The 19,477-nt window shown below is 43.3% G+C and overlaps 1 protein-coding gene across 1 annotated transcript; it reads left to right on the top strand.

The window, feature by feature from the left end:
* LOC124125936 lies at nt 1-15,986 on the top strand. Its single transcript, XM_048402305.1, has 6 exons — nt 1-38; nt 2,277-3,334; nt 3,608-3,666; nt 3,845-3,893; nt 4,411-4,470; nt 15,143-15,986. The coding sequence occupies exons 2-6, from the start codon at nt 2,278-2,280 to the stop codon at nt 15,823-15,825; spliced, it is 1,908 nt and encodes a 635-aa protein (XP_048258262.1). The 5' UTR covers nt 1-38; nt 2,277; the 3' UTR covers nt 15,826-15,986.
* Nucleotides 15,987-19,477: the final 3,491 nt, after the last annotated feature.

Here is a 19,477-nt window from a genome sequence, read left to right as displayed (position 1 = left end):
CGGAAGTGACCTGTATAACAAGGAAGATAAACTCTCAGGTAGGTGTGTCCTGTATTGTCGCGACATATATGAGTAAAAGTGTCTTGATAAAGATATATTGTCAGTGTAAATCAGCGTTATAGTAAATTATATATTCCTTTTGGCCTTGATTTAAAGTTACACATTCGAGGAATCGGAGCAATCAAGTAAACCTTTCATTTTCACTCCCAATTCAGACGCCATTGCTCGAAGTATATTATGCACGATGCATACGCTATAACACTTACAAAACACGAACAACTCTACCTAAAGTTGTTAGAGTTAAACAGTGTTTTAACACTGGGACATATTAGGGTCAGAGAGATTCCGCTTCTTTACAAGGATCAATCTGTAACCTGCTTGTTGTGACTTGACTGCTGTCGGCATTGTATTGAACACTGTCGTCGACTGCATAGTTTGAACATAATTGTGGAGGTACGCAAGCTACATGTAGGACGGGTTATTTATAGAGATTTAACTGTGTCGGAGTCAAGGAGATCAAGGTGCAGGAGTGTCGGGTGCAGTGAGTTGTGTACGCTGGTAGATAGCACAAGGTGTGGGATATACAGACAGCGTAAATAGTGTTTACTGATAGGTAGTACAAGAGGAAGATACAGGTGGAGTATATAGTGTATGCTGGTAGGTAGTACAAGAAGAGGAAGGTACGAGTGGAGTATATAGTGTATGCTGGTAGGTAGTACAAGATGAGGAAGGTACGAGTGGAGTATATAGTGTATGCTGGTAGGTAGTACAAGATGAGGAAGGTACGAGTGGAGTATATAGTGTATGCTGGTAGGTAGTACAAGAAGAGGAAGGTTCGGGTGGAGCATATAGTGTATGCTGGTAGGTAGTACAGGAAGAGGAAGGTACGGGTGGAGTATATAGTGTATGCTGGTAGGCAGTACAAGAAGAAGAAGGTACGGGTGGGGTATATAGTGTATGCTGGTAGGCAGTACAAGAAGAGGAAGGTACGAGTGGAGTATATAGTGTATGCTGGTAGGCAGTACAAGAAGAGGAAGGTACGGGTGGAGTATATAGTGTATGCTGGTAGGCAGTACAAGAAGAGGAAGGTACGGGTGGAGTATATAGTGTATGCTGGTAGGTAGTACAAGATGAGGAAGGTACGAGTGGAGTATATAGTGTATGCTGGTAGGTAGTACAAGATGAGGAAGGTACGGATTGAGTATATTGTGTACGCTGGTAGGTAGTACAGGAAGAGGAAGGTACGGGTGGAGTATATAGTGTATGCTGGTAGGTAGTACAGGAAGAGGAAGGTACGGGTGGAGTATATAGTGTATTCTGGTAGGTAGTACAAGATGAGGAAGGTACGGGTGGAGTATATAGTGTATGCTGGTAGGCAGTACAAGAAGAGGAATGTACGGGTGGAGTATATAGTGTATGCTGGTAGGTAGTGCAAGAAGAAGAAGGTACGGTAGGAGTATATATAGTGCATGCTGGTAGGTAGTACAAGAAGAGGAAGGTACGGGTGAAGTATATAGTGTATGCTGGTAGGTAGTACAAGAAGAGGAAGGTACGGGTGGAGTATATAATGTATGCTGATATGGGAGTACAAGAAGAGGAAGGTACGGGTGGAGTATATAGTGTATGCTGATATGAGAGTACAGGAAGATGAAGGTACGGATGAGGTAAACAGTGTAGATAGATAGTTTCCCTTTGAACTTTTGAACCGGTCAGTATGACTTTCTCATATACATGGCTATGGCTATTACAAAATCGGCATCGCCACCTCCTCTCATCCAATGTTTAGAGATGTGATCTCTTTTCGTTTTTCAATTTGACCGAGACAAAAGACCAAAACATTCCAAATAGCTGAATTTCAAATTTTGGCGGCATTTCGAGGTCTATACACTAGTTGATTGTGAAATATGAATACACATGACGGTCCCGATAACTTAATGTTTGCTAGAGCATTCACCGCATCATACGAACGATGTCCTGTTGACATTCATTATCACCAGAATCAGAAAGGCAGTCTAGAAAACGTTCTAACAACCAGTATCAATATTCAATACAACAATATCACAACATGTGTCTCAAGGAATCTTTATCTTTATGTATTCAATAATCAGTTGTAATGTGATTGCCTGTTTTTAATTCAAATACATCATGGATCAAGTGTTAGTGCTTAGGTTGAGCCCATTTATTTTCGTGAAATGATTGTGCCATTATTGATAAACTGTTCGTATTATTACAATTGTTTATGCAATGTTCTCGTTGTAATAGAGACAATGTTTCAGAATGGACACCTTCCCGAAGTGTTATGTCTGTCGGGAGCAGTTTACCCTGAAAGGTCCAGTCCCCTACTTACTACCCTGTCTACACGCTGTGTGTGAGACGTGTGTGACATCTGCAGCTGGTGGTGTGATATCATGCTCTACATGTCAGAGGGAGGTCAACCTCACAGACACGAGCCTCCAGAAGGATGCAGTCAGACAGAAGGAAATATTCCACCTGACCGTCACAAAACGCCCCACAGAGCTTCTCTGTACAAATGAAGACGATGGAAATCAGGCTGTGTGCTGGTGTCAGGAGTGTGAAGAGTTCCTCTGCGAATACTGCCAGAACTTGCACAATGGTTTTAAAGCTACCAGAAGACATGTTGTTGAAACCTTTCGGGATATGGCACCGGGGGGCATGTTTGTAGAACCAGTATGCAAACTTCACAATCGTTATCCTCTTGAATATTTTGATAAACACTGCAACATTTCAATTTGTGCCAAATGCAGGCTTGGCGAGCATTCCGAGCACGACGTTGAGGGTTTAGATATGGCTGCTGATGCGGCAAAAGGACGGATAGAACAACATGGGAAGAATGTGACTGCCCATCATACTTGTCACCAAGCATATTTGAAGAGCGTCAGCATTGTCGTAAATGACACAAAGAATACAAGACGTGCTCTTAAGGAGGCCATCCACCACACTTTCCATTCTCTGAGGACACAACTTGATCAAAGAGAGAAGGAGCTGGTCATAGATCTGGAGAATCAGACGAAACAGGAACTGTCAAAGCTGCACACTGTACAAGCTGCCTCTGAAGGCGAGAGTGAAAGATGCAAGTGGACTTCAGACTACATCAGGACAGTGCTCAGATATGCTTCAAACTCTGACTTTCTCACACTGGAGTGTTCGATACAAGATACAGCGAAGACGCATCTCAGATCAGTTCCACCAGAGACACACAGTGCACCCGCAGCCAGTTTCAAAACAGGGGGCCTGGAGAAATTGAAATCCTACATATCTGACTTCGGGTCTGTCAATGAAGATGGATCAGCAGCTCAGGCACATACACATGCAGGTACTTGCTTCTTACTCTGGCGATAGTTCATTTTGTATATGAAGATTGATTGAAGCTTTGAATAAAACAAACAAAGAGTAAGTATTTGAAAACTTTGCTTTTAAAAGTTGGTAGAACACGATGACATTAAACTTTATTTTGTTTATTACTACTGAATACTGTGTTATCGTATTTTTGTTGATGTTCAGTTAAAGATGGGTTGCTTATAAGCCATCTATACATTATCAACAACACCTCATCGATTTGTAACAGTTGCGTGTGTTTATTGTACAGATCAAGGGACACAGACAGACGATAGCCATCTAACTGACCTGGAAAACAAATACAAACATGTAAGTATTCTCATTCAGCAAACGTGTGTACATACGAGTCATTTTTTTCTGATGTACGAGCTTTTATTAAATTTAGCATTTCACGATTGACTTGGTACATGTCATGTCAAGTGACGCCTGTATTTCATATTCAAAACAAGCCTACTGTTATGTGATTCTTGGATTATTTTCTTCTAAGCTGAAAGTGCTGGAGGTAGCTGACGATCCAACTCCATTGGCAAGTTTTGGTAAGATACGTTTCATTAGTTTGAAAACATTAACAATACAAAATAACGTAGCCATGTATAAGCCTTCAGTTTTCATGCTATATTTCACAGGCTATATTTTCAAAAGCACAAAATGCCAAACCTAATATAGGTTTGAATAATCTTAAGGTGACCTTGTAAGCTTTTTACAAATATGAATTTGAATAATTGAATTTTTCACAGATTCAGATTTTCAATTTGACATGATATTATGATATGTGTAAATTTAATGGTTAAAGATCTGATACTGAATGAATCTCCATCAGTAGTGTACAGCAGTTGAAGAGTGGTGTGTGTGTGGGGTGGGGGGTGTGGGGGGGTGGGGGGGGGGAGTTAGAATGGGATTTTTCTTTTAACCACTGTAGTTATTAAACGGCCCAAGATTTGTCTTTGCAGATATTGTGTTGTGTACAAAGATGGTGTATTCCGCTAGTGAAACATCTCAACATCTAACTTAATGCATTTATGTTTGTTCTTTTATCTAACAATTGTTTTGCAGATGCGGGTGTTAAAACCTACACTCTGAAAACAGGAACGAGGACACCGGTAACTCTGCAGTGTGAGTACAATCAGATGCGTGCTTGGCCGTGTTCCACACTTTACATGTTTCGTTGCTCGCCCTAAACGGACAGGATAGGTTTTGGTGAAGCGCTTTTTCCTAGTCGACAGGGCACTGCTGAAAACGTTTCACGAAGTATCAAGTGATTGTTGCATCACTGAAATCCACCACGTTACTGTGTGTTGTAATGTTTCCATTTCCTAAACACAAGGCATCGAACAATGTACAGTGTCTAGTGGTGTTGACCATCTTCTGAACACAGAAGATGGCATGGGTTTACTGATGTTATCCACCATTTTCAACACAACACGGTACTGGGTGCAATGATGTCGTCCATGTTCTGAACACATGATACTGGATGTAGTAATATTGACTGCCCTTTTCCAACAGGTCATGGGACTTGGTGTTGTGATGTTGTCCGCCCTTCTACCACAGAGCATGGTACTTGGTGTAGTGATGATGTTCGCCCTTTAAACACAGGACATGGTACTTGGTGTAGTGATGTTGTCCGCCCTTCTACCAAAGGGCATGGTACTTGGTGTAGTGATGTTGTCCCCCCTTTTACCAAAGGTCATGGTACTTGGTGTAGTGATGTTGTCCGCCCTTCTACCACAGGGCATGGTACTTGGTGTGGTGATGTTGTCCGCCCTTTTACAACGGGGCATGATACTTGGTGTAGTGATGTTGTCCGCCCTTTCACGACGGGGCATGGTACTTGGGTGGAGTGATGTTGTCCACCCTTTCACCACAGGGCATGGTACTTGGTGTAGTGATGTTGTTCGCCCTTCTACCACAGGGCATGGTTCCTTAGTGTAGTGATGTTGTCCGCCCTTTTACCACAGGGCATGATACTTGGTGTAGTGATGTTGTCCGCCCTTTTACCAAAGGGCATGGTAATTGGAGTGATGATGTTGACTGCCCTTTTGCCACAGGTCATGGGATTTGATGTAGTGATGTTGTCCGCCATTCTACCACAGGACATTGTACTTGGTGTAGTGGTGGTGTCCGTCCTTTTACCTAAGGACATGATACTTGATGCATTGATGTTGTCCGCCCTTCTACCACAGGACATGGTACTTGGTGTAGTGATGTTGACTGTCCTTTTGCCACAGGTCATGGGACTTGGGTAGTGATGGTGTCGGCCCTTTTACCACAGGGCATGGTACTTGGTGTAGTGATATTGTCCGCCCTTTAAACACAGGGCATGGTACTTGGTGTAGTGATATTGTCTGCCCTTTAAACACGGGACATGGTACTTGGTGTAGTGATGTTGTCCGCCCTTTTATCACGGGACATGGTACTTGGTGTAGTGATATTGTCTGCCCTTTAAACACAGGGCATGGTATTTGGTGTTATGATGTTGTCCCCCCTTTTACCACAGGACATGGTACTGGGTGTAGGGATGTTGTCCGCCCTTTTACCACAGGGCATTGTACTTGGTGTAGTGATGTTCTTCGCCCTTTCACCACGGGGCATGGTACTTGGGTGTAGTGATGTTGTCCGCCCTTTCACCACGGGGCATGGTACTTGGGTGGAGTGATGTTGTCCGCTCTTTCACCACAGGGCATGGTACTTGGTGTACTGATGTTGTCCGCCCTTTTACCACGGGGCATGGTACTTGGGTGGAGTGATGTTGTCCGCCCTTTTACCACGGGGCATGGTACTTGGGTGTAGTGATGTTGTCCGCCCTTTCACCACGGGGCATGGTACTTGGGTGGAGTGATGTTGTCCGCCCTTTCACCACGGGGCATGGTACTTGGGTGGAGTGATGTTGTCCGCCCTTTCACCACAGGGCATGGTACTTGGTGTAGTGATGTTGTCCGCCCTTTTACCACGAGACTGACTGACTGACTGACTGAGTATGGTTTTACGCCGCTTTTAGCAATATTCCAGCAATATCACGGCGGGGGACACCAGAAATGGGCTTCACACATTGTACCCATGTCGGGAATCGAACCCGGGTCTTCGGCGTGACGAGCGAACGCTTTAACCACTAGGCTACCCGACCGCCCTTTTAACCACGAGACATGGTACTTGGTGTAGTAATGCTATCTCCCCTTTTACCACGGGGCATGGTACTTGTAGTGGTGATGCTGTCTGCCCTTTTACCATGGGGCATGGCACTTGGGTGGAGTGATGTTATCCGCCCTTTAAACACGGGACAAGGTACTTGGTGTGGTGATGTCTGCCCTTTGAACATAGGACATGGTACATGGCGTGCTGAGATTGTGAAACCTTTAAACACCGGTCATGATACAGCGTGCTGTGATGTTGTCCACCCTTTAAACACCGGACATGATACTGCGTGATGTTGACTTCCCTTTAAACACAGGACACGATACTACCTGCATGTCTGTAGTTTCTGGACATTTCTGGTGTCTGGTCGCATGGACGTTGTCGAGTTTCTCACATTGTTTACTGAAGATCTATTCTGAAAATCCAGATTGTCTTGAAGACTTAAGAACCACCCTCGCCCACGGGGATATTACATTTTGGTGCAGGGCGTTGCACCTCTTTGGTTAATGGCATTCACAAATGCTATATATCAAAATTTGACCCCTTGTAGTGTATGTTGTTTTAAGTGAGTAACTTAGTATTGCCCTGACTGGAAGAGGCGTTAGATAGATAACACTCTTGTAACACTGAAATTGCACTTCCAAGACAACGCTTCATGAGAAATAGCGAAGTGGGCGTAAACGTTTCACGATGCGGCCGACAACAACTCTGTAGTAAGCAACGAGTGGGTAATGTCCCCATCTGAAGGTTGGTAGATATGTGTGCACACGGCGCGCGTGTGTGTCCCAGAAGAGCTGACGTGAATCGTGTAGGGGGAGAAAACGTGACAACGCCCAAGCCTGTCATGTATGCCATGTAAACTGCGACACGGAGATATCTCGTCAGTCGTTTGTTTAAACACAAGACATGATACTGTGTGTACTGAGGTTGTCCACCCGTGAAGTTTCGTCACTAACAGCCACGGAGATCTCTCGTCAATTGTTGGAATAAGAGGATGACACGAAGCTCCGAGAACTAGTCGTTATTTTGTTCATCAACGACTTTAATGTGTCACGCTGGTAGAGACATGTGCAAGGCCTACCTGGCTCTCCCGACTCGTGAAGATCCGGGATAGAATAGGTCTTCAGCAACCCATGCTTGTCGTATGAGGGATCGGGATCGAGTCGTCAGGCTCGGTGACTTGGTTGATACATGTCATCGTATCCCAATTGCGTGGATCGATGCTCATGATGTCAATCACTGGATTTTCTTGTCCATACTCGAGTATCTACAGATCGCCGTTATAAAGCGTGAAGGGCGGTCGGGTGGCCTACTGGTTAAAGCGTTCGCTCATCACGCCGAAGACCCGGGTTCGATTCCGGACATGGGTACAATGTGTGAAGCCCATTTCTGGTGTCCCCCACCGTGATATTGCTGGAATATTGCTAAAAGCGGCGTAAAACCATACTCACTCGATCACAATAAAGCGGGAAAGTTGCTGAGTGTGTCGATAAAAAAGAAACGAACAAAACAAAACCTGTTTCTCCCTTCTCAACAGGTACGTGTAGCTGAACACGGTCTTTCAATATTACAAAGGTTCATGTTGTATAATGGCTAAAACAAGGGCCGATAATACCATTATCTTTGTTAACCTTTAAAACTAAGTCTTAGCTCATGTGTCTTGTTTGTAAAACAATTACTGGTGCTAGTTTGTTTAATGTCAATGCTTTCGGCAAGATGGAAGCCCACACTTAAAACAATAGCATGTAAAGATATTGATGCGCTGCAGTAAATATCATACTGCATGAAGCAGTAAAAATATTTATCAAAAAATGTCCTCATATAATAAATAATTTCGTCTACGCCGAGAAGAGAAGTGCTGAGAGAAGGCTGGAAATGGTTGATCATTGATTAAAGGTGAAAGTTTATATACCTAAATTTGTATACATATTTGACTATTTACGGGAATGAGTTGAAAATGGATAAAAAGTTGGTTCAGATATTCCGCCATTTACAGTGAAATAAGCATGTGTCATCAATTACGCTGTATGTTCACCCATTGACTTAAATGTTAAATAAATCTTTAAACCACGGCCCCTTTGTCCGTGGTCAAACTGACTGAATTTTTAGTTTAACGCCACTTGGCAATGACTGAACTTCTTTTTTTTCCCTATCATGTATCTTGATGATAGAATAATTTCATGAAAAACGTTGTCGCCAGCTGGTTTCGAACCCGCAAAGTCCGCACTGTAGGCTAACGAATGTAGTCTTCTGCCACGGCGACATTGGAGAAAGGGAAGAAAATTAACAACTAAATATTTACTTACATCAGCCGTAATTGCCTTATCCCTTTATGAACTGTGTTTTATGCAATGTTTATATAGTGCATTCTCTATGAATACTCTGTGCATTCTACTATATGTACAGTACTTGTGATTTTGTAGCTTTTCGTTCAACGAAACGAACAGACAGAAAAGAAATTACTATTATCTAGATCAATGTTATATTTGCTCATAATAGGCCCATCAAAATGGGCAAGCAATATTTAGGTGATTGATAATTAATGTGCTCGAGTTGGTCCAAAATGAATGGTATACTTGCCCCGGGACATGCATTTCCTAACCCAAAGTGCACGTGCGCAAGGCTCGGGGAACACATTTCACGTGCTTCACGCAGGGCCACCTCACACAGTGTTCTCACAGTTGGGCAGTTGTTTTTTAAGCATTTAAGGTGCCATAAATGTTTTAGTATGTCAGACCACTCGGATCGCAGGTGCTGATCGTTGAATCGGTTGAATAACTGGACTCTGCGCGCCTCACGGTTTAATTATCCTTTCAACGATTAGACACTGGGTCGTCTCGGCCTAACCTATACATAGTGATGATCATAATGGTCAGTATCAGTGTCTTTTTCTCGAGGAATCTGTAATGAACTCTTTAGAGATATAAGAAACTGATCACTTTGAAAAATATGTCATAAAAATATAAAAGCATTATGCGTGAAATATTCATGTTGGGTTCTCAGGGAGGAACGACAAACGCGGGAGCAGGGAGACGAGCCTGCCACTTGACCGGCTGTTTATTCCGACTGTCGCATGTTACATAACAGCACGTGATTGCGCTTACCTGCAACTAATCGCATTACAAGAGCGGACATCTGTTGGCCTGTCATAATATTATACACTAGCTTGTTTAAAACTACTGCGTTTCAATTACAGATATAACATCCGCCCCTCCTAAATTTAAGTTACTTTGAAACCAAAATAATAATCTTTGATAAACAACAGGCCACGGAACTTCATAAAGTATAAGTAACTTAACAATGTACACTGACTCTTGTAAAGTACTAATAACCCTGTGACTTGACAAGTCAGTCATAATGAAAACATTGTTAAAGTAGAAAGTGAAATTTAACTAAACTGAGCTTTTTTTTCGACACATAATAATACTGATAACCTGCTGAAGTATTATAGTCCTGATACAAGTAACTGTAATTCACAGCTAAATCAAATGCCACCTTGACACATAGTTCACTGCAAATGACAGTCACAGTTCACTCAAATGTCACTTTGACACAAAGTCCCTCAGATAAGACGGTTGCTGCTTCACTCTGGTTGAACGACGAAGTATGGGTGCTACAGGCGATGTCACTACCGGCGTTTCCTCCCCCGGTTCAGACATATCTGGTACACTTGAAACATCCCCTTGGATACTTTCCTCATGGGAATCTACCTGTGATGTGTCAGGTAAGTCTGATTCATACTCCTTCCTTCGTGAAGACTGTGATTCTAGCGGAGTGTCTGAACGTTCAATCACGTCCCTTCGGGGTGAAGATAAAGACATCCTGCGTCTGACATGATCCACATGCCTTCTGACCAATCTTCCATCCGTTAACTTGATGATGTACGACAATGGACCAGTTACACTATCAACTTGTCCACTAATCCACTTTGGACCTGAAGCAAAGTTCTTAACCCACACCGAGTCATTCACTTGGAATGCCCTACATTTCGTTAGAGCTGACTGATCCACAAGTTTTCTCTGGTTCTTTTTCACCTTTGAGGCAAGGTTTGGAAACATCAAGTCCAATCGCGAACGCAATCTGCGTCCAAGAAACAACATTGAAGGTGATACACCAGTTGTAGACTGTGGTGTAATTCTATAAGAAAATAGTAACCTATGTAGTTGAGTTGCAACTGTGTCACCAGTTGTCTTCTTTAATCCATCTTTTATTATTTGAACCGCCCTTTCTGCTAAGCCATTCCCAGCCGGGTGATGAGGGGATGTTGTCACATGTTCAACTCCATTTCTGGACATAAATGTAACAAATTCTTCCCCAACAAAAGCTGTAGCATTATCAGTTACAATAATTTCTGGTATGCCATAAGCTGCAAACATCCGACGCAGCTGGTTTATGGTAGTCTTTGCATTTGACGACGACATAGGTGCACATTCGATCCATTTGGAGTAGGCGTCAATCACTATAAGAAACATGCTACCCATGAATGGACCAGCATAATCCATATGCAGTCTTTGCCAAGGTTGAGAAGGATACTCCCAAGGGTGTAGGGGAGCTACACTCGGACAATTCCTGTCTTCCTGGCAGGAATCACAACTGTTTACTGTTGTTTCTATGTCAGCATCTAGATGCGGCCACCAAACATAGCTTCGGGCCAAGCCCTTCATCCTGGTGATTCCTGGGTGGGACTGATGCAACTCTGACAATATGACAGATCTGAGTTTCAATGGAATGATGACCCTCGAACCTCTCAATAAGCATCCATCCATCACACTGAGTTCAGAACGAACTCTGTAGTACGGCTCATAGTGGTCATCCAACTTATCACGCTGCGGCCAACCTCGGATCACAAATTCTCGAACAATAGACAATGTTCGGTCCTTGCCAGTCTGGATACTTATGTCTTTAGACTTCAGAGGGCATGTGTCCAATTCCTGAAGCATTAAGACTGTCATGTCTTCCATAGGCTTCCCTGAGTCAGGCGCTGGCAACCTGCTCAATGCGTCTGCATTGGTATGCTGTGTACCTTTCCTGTGTACAATTTTATAGTCATATGCAGTCAACAACACTGACCATCTCTGAACTCTTGGAGACACCATCTGTGGCACTGGATTATTCTCATTGAATAATGACACCAACGGCTTGTGATCTGTCACGATCTGGAAATGACGTCCATAAACATACTTATGAAACTTTCGCAGTCCAAAGATCACACTCAGTCCTTCACGATCAAGTTGAGAATAATTCTGCTCTGCCTTAGTCAGTGTCCTTGAAGCAAAACTTATAGGTCTCTCCGAACCATCAGGCAGTTGGTGAGCCAACACAACACCTACTCCGTAGGGGGATGCATCACACTGCAGTAAAAGTGGTTTGGAGCTGTCAAAATGAATCAAGACATCCGAAGACTGAAGCAAGTTCTTTGACTTCTCAAACGCTTTTTGTTGAGATGTACTCCATGACCATTTCACTTCTTTTTGTAGCAACTTGTACAAGGGGGAGAGAGTGTCAGGCAGATTTGGTAGAAACCTATGGTAGTAGTTCAGAATACCAAGATAAGCTCTCAATTCTTTCACATTTTCAGGGACCTTAGCTTCCTGAATTGCAGCAATCTTTTTCTCCACTGGATGCAAACCTTCACTGTCAAGTCTATAACCAAGATATTCAACTTCATCAGCCATAAAGACACACTTGTTTCTTCTCAAACGTAATCCTGCTTCTGACAATCGATGAAGTACTTCATCCAGAATACGAAGATGCTCACTGTCGTTGATTCCAGAGTTTATGATATCATCGAGATAACCCGCTGAGTAATCGAGTCCCTGTAGAATACTTTCAATCATCCGTTGAAAGATAGTGGGTGCCGAAGATACTCCAAATGGCAATCTTGTGTACCTAAAGAGTCCTTTGTGGGTGTTAATCACGACATATTTTCGCGATTCTTCATCCAAGACTAACTGTTGATACGCATGACTCATGTCAAGTTTGGTGAACTTTACACCCCCAGATAGCTTCGTGCACAAATCTTCCAACGTCGGTATTGGATATTGCTCCAATTTTGAAAACTGATTCACTGTCAGTTTAAAATCTCCACAAATCCTGACAGAAGAATCAGGTTTAATGACTGGCACAATGGGACACGCCCACTCAGAATGCTTGATTGGCTCAATAATGCCTTCACTCAGCAAGCGATCAAGTTCAACTTCTATCTTCTGACGTAATGCATACGGCACAGATCTAGGTTTGAAAAACTTCGGAGTTGCATCTTTATCCACGTAGATGTGAGCTTGGAATCCCTTAAGTGTTCCAAGACCTTCCTCAAAAACAGCTGATTGTCGTTCAAGAACATCATTAAGTGTCAAATCTGTAGATTTCATAAGGTTCACCGAAACATCCCTCAGGTCAAAGTTCAAAGGCTGTACCCATGTACGACCTAGAAGATTGGAACCATTACCCTTGGCTATGGAAATCGGTAAGGAGTAAGATCTCTCCTCGTAAGATACTTCCACAGTAGTATAACCGTTCAAATCTACTTCCTGTCCTGTATAACTTCGCAGGGGTACTTGTGACGTGTATAATGTCGATGACTGAAGGCCAATTCTTTGAGCCGTCTGCTCATTCACAATGGTCACTGGGCATCCCGTGTCAACCTCAAACGTCACTGGTGTGCCATTAACATCCACTGTAATGTAGTAGGGGTTTGGGTAGTTTGGATCACCTTTAGCCGAAGGCTGAGTACTAACATGAAATAGCGAGTTCTCAAACAAGTCTTCCACACTAGCACTGCTATTACCTGGGCCACACGAGTTCACCTCACTCACTACAGCATTCACTTTCTGTCTTCCCTTGAATTTAGCCTTAGAATTCTGTTTCTGCGGAATTGATTCTTCTGACCTGCAGACTCTCACAATATGGCCACGTTTTCCACACTTATGACACTTCTCATTCTTATAAAAACACATGTGTGGAGCATGAGTAGTTTTTCCACATCTAAAACAAGGTTTGTTATTTCCAGATCCAACATGAGGCCTCTGGTCTTTTGTAGATTGTGCTGATGGTTTACTGCGAAACTTGTGTACTGAATGTCCCACAGTTTTATCACCGTGAAGATCCTGTAGATTCTTGTCTGCCGCCTCAATTGCGTTAGCAATTTTCAATGCACTACTAAATGTTAGAGCAGTCTCTGACAACAACTTTTTCTGAATATTGTCATCACAAATACCACACACTAACCTGTCTCTCAACATGGCCTGTAAAGACGTTCCAAAATCACACCCGTCAGTCAACTTTCTCAATTCGGCGACATAAGCAGCTACACTTTCACCAGCCTTCCTATTCCGTGAATGAAATTTAAATCTCTGTACAATTTCCGATGGTTTTGGCGTGAAATGTTCTTTCAATAAAACCACCAGCTGGTCAAACGTTTTCTCGCTAGGTTTCACGGGCTGAACCAATGCTCTTATCAACTGGTAAGTTTCAGTTCCACATGACGCTAACAGTATGCTTTTCTGTTTGTCTTCGTCTGTAATTCCGTTTGCCACGAAAACATGTGTCAGTATCTCACACCATTCCTCCCATGTCGACTTCTTTGGATTAAATTCAAACAATCCACAAACAAAACCCGTGGTAGCCATAATCTCTGAGCTGAAGATAGTGACGGTTATAATGCCTCAAGAAGAGCGAAACAAAAGTCAATGTTCATCTATACCGCTTCTCCTACTTCACACTGACGGGTGAAACAAAGGTCAGCAGACCACGTGCTCTTGGCTAACACACTCGTCGCAACGAACACACCTCGTCAATGTATCGTCAAACAGCCAGATAAACGTACCAAAATTCCTTTACATATACTTCATAGCTACCTTGGATCCCATCCTCGTCGCCAAAATGTTGGGTTCTCAGGGAGGAACGACAAACGCGGGAGCAGGGAGACGAGCCTGCCACTTGACCGGCTGTTTATTCCGACTGTCGCATGTTACATAACAGCACGTGATTGCGCTTACCTGCAACTAATCGCATTACAAGAGCGGACATCTGTTGGCCTGTCATAATATTATACACTAGCTTGTTTAAAACTACTGCGTTTCAATTACAGATATAACAATTCACAAATACATTGCCCAGTCACAACACATAACGCGACATTCTCCCGTCCAGCGAGTGTGCTGAAACTGCGGCCAGTGATTGAAGCAGACGTAGAAGTTACCTGTTCACACTGTGTCTGTTGAACACTCACCTGTAAAAATATCGTCAAACAACAGTCTTATTGTTTACAAAATTGTACAAGAAGAGTTTAGAATAGTAACAATAATAGTTTTATCGTGACATAATGAAGATACATATGCGTTTTCCGGCAGCAAGTGTCTATTTCTGACAACTGACAGCAGAGCAGCTTAACTAACATGTTTTATGCAGTAAAGATTTCATTGTCAAACCGTACAAGCATTTATGTAAAACATTTAAAATACCCATACAAATACTTTCACAGTGAAATTATTTGTATTTTATCACAATAACAATGAATTCACAGACAGACGAACATGGCAGCCGATCGTTCAGTGTGGTGTTTTGAAACATTGAAACGAGGTTCACAATGAGCTGCTCCATTTGTTATCTGAAGACCGGAAATTTGGTAAACTGTAAACAAAATGTATATTTCCAGGTCCTAAACTACAACTGGACGCTGCTCGAGCCAACACAGACTACTGCCACGTAACTACAGACTGTGAGCTGGTCAACTCGCGGCCCGCCACACGACACAGAGACAGCGGCAGGTTACGGAGATACCGTGGCATCTGTAGTTCCACCCCCATCCCCCTTCCTCCACCCCCATCTAATGTCACCCCTGCCCCACACACACCACGATACTGGGAGACCCACTCCAGGGTGAGTGTGGTGGGTGGAGGGTTCGGGTGGCTTGTCCTGGAGATGGGTGTGGGGGAGGAGAGCCAGGTGGACAGTTGGGAGTATGTTTGTGAACAGCGCCGCTCCTGGTGTGTCTATGTAGGGAGATGTGGCATACACCTGGGGAGTCTCTGTACCAGTGTGTATCAGCAGGGGGAGCAGGGGGAGTGTTACAGAAACACAATGTCTGACACACCCGGCACACAGGCCACCCTCCACTATGGCGTTGTGCTGGACGTGGGGAGGGGGAGACTCGCCTTCATCGATCTCGTCAGGGAGATTGTTTTGGCCAAGTTGGATGTTGAGAGGAGGAAGTCTCTTCTCCCCATGTTTAGTGTTGGGCCGCCAGATCACTACACAGTCAACATGAAGGTGGTCAGCGGGGTGGACATCACCATGACTGACTCCAAGAAGTCACTTATTTATAACGCCCTCACATAGGAAATAAAATAAACATGACATGTAAGTGTGACATATTTATTTAAACTGTCAAATGTAATGTGATTGTATTGATTGAGGCGGACATAGAAGTTACCTGTCTATGTGTTGTTTGTTGTGTACAAGAATGTAACAAGGTTAGCTAAATGTGTTGTTTTCTTCTTGACTGGTTTCTGTTGTGTATTAGAAACATTTTGCATCCTCACATGAGTATTGTTATGAATATGAATCTGTGATTATCTATCAGTTTATCACACATTTCCTACATTTCTGGGAAATGACACAACAAACAACTGAGTGCACAAATTGACCAAAAGTTGTTTCAAATCATGAATTTGTTGACATGTTTCGTTTCTTCTCTGTAATGTAATTGTTTTAAATCCCCACATGAATAGTGTTGTGCTGAAAGTATTGCAGTTGTGCCTCCACTTTGCCACATTTGATGTCGGTGAAGAAATGGGATGAAAGTGATTGAAGCGGACTTAAAATGTACCGGTGTACATGTGACGCGTGTACGGAAATGCAATCAAGTTGGCAGAATGTTTTCTCTAATTTGTTATATTTCGGTGTCTTTCAAACTTATTTTGAATATCCACATCCACACTTTTACAGATTAATTGAAGCTGAAAAATAAGAACACAACCTTGATACAAGTCTTAACAAGCGAAAATGTCATCCAATCATGTTACAGTCTGTTAGTGGAAAAGGGGCACGGGTGGCCCAGTCGTCTAAGGCGCCGCGATTCGCTGTGATGAGTTCCGTCCCTTGGGCACGCCAGAAACCTATGATTGTGGGTTCGAATCCCGGTACGCCCCAATTATGTTTCTAGGTTTGTCAGCAACATACCCGTGCTCGAGGGTTTCATCGAAGTGGTAAACGTCTGAGAACTGTATCACTTCGGGCTTTCCTCCCACATCAAGCTGACACGCCGTGATGTATAGAGTCAGTAGGCAGGAGCTGGTTTTGGTGGAGGGAAAGGTGGAGGGAGCCTGAAAGGGCCCCCCAGCCTATCGGAGCGAGCGCAAGGGACAGCGCGTCACAGGTGTGGGGGAATGAAAGGTGTGTGTTTATAAGACAGAAAAGAATTCGTAAGTAAACAAAAGTAAAGGGTATTCAATAGAGCTATGCGTATGGCGTGCTGCCCTGAATAGACAAGCAGCCCAGTTTGAATTGAGCGCGCTTGATAACTCACGTGACCACGTCGTTTCAAATTGTTTATTGGTCATAATGGTTTCGTTTATTTCAGGCGTTAGTAGAAATTACAATTAGTGTACAACTCACGTAGTTGTTTCAAATTGACCGCTGGTTTGATGAATGCAGGGTGTGTGCTGAAAGTACGACCATACCGCAATAGAGACGGGTTGTGTCAACATGATATACGCCGGGTAATGTAAGGGAAAAAAAAATGTACGCCTAGCTGGATCAAATTCATCTTGTACGGTCTACACGTTGTACACCATGAACGTTAGACAACCTGTATAGAAAAAAAATATAGTCAAAATAGATAAGACAACGCAATCAGCAAGCTAGCAGTTTACGTTTAGCGCGCAAGAACGAGCTAATGTATAGCAGAGAGACTAAGCGACCGGCCGCCCATAACAATGTCAACATACACTACCCCGGCCTTACAATTAATGTTAACATAACAGCCTCGCCTGAAGCTTCCCATTCATAAATTGTGTGACCAGTGTCCCGTATTTATGATACGTTAGGGAACATGTGTTGTACATTTGTTATTTTAAAAGGGAGTTATTTCAGAGAGGATATATATATGGGTATTCCCCCTCATTAAAACTTTCTTTCGTTGGTGTCTATTAGATCAATTACGGTTATAACCACGACACGCAACATGACTATGAGCGTGGTTAGCAGTTCATATTTATAAACACATCGTAAATGACAGATTTCTGATGAATGAACTCGCCCGCACACATGTCTATAGGGTTATGTTCGCCCGAACTGTAAACAGTGACACATTGGATAACAGGAAGGGTGTGTGGAATGCACTCGTCCTTGTAAGGGTAAAATACGCGTTTAAACGCACCATTTAAATGATGACGACATTACTTTTTAGATGTATTGGTATCAGTGAGTGAGTGAATTTAGTTTTACGCCACACTCGGCATTATTCAAGCTCTAGGACGGTGGTCTGTCAATAAACGAGCTTGGACCAGACAATCCAGTGATCAACAGCATGAGCAGCGATCTGTGCAACTAGGAACCGATGGCACGTGTCATCCGAGTCGGCGATACTGACCAACCGATCCCCGCCGTCAGTCGCCGATAAGCATGGGTTACTGAAGGTCGATTCTATAACCCGGGACCTTCACGGGTGTAGTATGACGAAGACTATATACTAATATGATCGAAAACTGAGAAAAAACAAACAATTCATTCATATCATTTATTGATTCGAGTCAATCGGTTCCATACAAAGCCGTGATATACGAATGGACAATAGTATTCACTCTGGAACATTATTTAGTCACTCATACACACATGCTGCTGCTGCTCGAAGGCCCTATTGTTTAACAGCGAGTCCATGTTTTGAAACACAATTCGCACTGTTGAATGTTTCCTTGTCTACGCTGTTTTAAGGTTGAATGGTTGTCTATAGTCTATGCTTTATCTATTGCTTGTAACGATTTCCGTCCAGGAGGTCCCAGTTTCACAATTCCTCTCACGTAGAGGGAAATTCGGCGTTTCTTATCGTTCAAACGCCCCAGTTTACGAGGTGTTTTCAAAATATGAATCAAACTAGACGCGTGGCGTTGACTCGGCGTTCTCTTCTGACTGTTAGACTGATATAGTAGTGATGGGTATTTATGCCTAATCGTTCTGCTCACGATCATCATCCTCCTCCTCGTCATCACCGTCGTTATCCTCTGCAACGCTATCAGATTCAGTCTCACTTTCTATTTCCGGCATATCCATCAAAGGCAGGATCTCTTTCATCTTGGGTTTTAGGAGGAGTTTTATTTTATTTTTGAGAACGGATTGTTCCGTGGAAGGATTCATGTCTCCCAGGTTGTATAGCATGTTTTGAAACAGAGGTGCCTCTTTAAAGTACGTGGTATATTCCATCGCATAGTTGAGAGTACTACGCACTAGATCCTCCCACCTCAGTTTCAATCTTCTCTCAATCCATTCTTGCGTTCGTCCCTGTCGCTCGTACTGTTTTTTCTGCAGTTTCATCTTGTCATGAAACGTATCGTACACCTGTTTCCAGATGCGTTGTAAGCCTACATTTTGCCACTCCTCGGCTTCCATATTAGTGAATGTTGACTTCCCACGTGGAGGTTTGACGGCAAGACCACTGCCTTTCTGGGAAGAGGCTAGGTCCTCAAAGTCACTGTCATCGTCATCACTCTCGAGTCTGGCACGCTTTCTCTTAGGTTGAAGGCTATTGGCCGGACACCAGTGTTTGATATGTCGCTGTAGATCGTGCATGTTATCTATCAGCACCCCGCAATCTGCGCAAGCCGTGGCCATAGTCAATGATGTCTCACTACTCGTGTCTGAATCGGTTTCAATTGGAGTGAGCTGATGTTGGGGCAATCTCTCTTCTTGCGTCAGAGGACTATCCAGAGATTCTGCCGTAGTCAACTTCTCCCTACGCAGATCAGGTTCAGACTGTGCTGTTGTTCTCCTGTTT

Source organism: Haliotis rufescens, unplaced genomic scaffold (assembly GCF_023055435.1).
Source record: "Haliotis rufescens isolate VD_foot unplaced genomic scaffold, xgHalRufe1.0.p SCAF_25, whole genome shotgun sequence".
Taxonomy (NCBI): Eukaryota; Metazoa; Mollusca; class Gastropoda; order Lepetellida; family Haliotidae; genus Haliotis; species Haliotis rufescens.
This window is presented reverse-complemented; position numbering and strand designations above follow the sequence as displayed.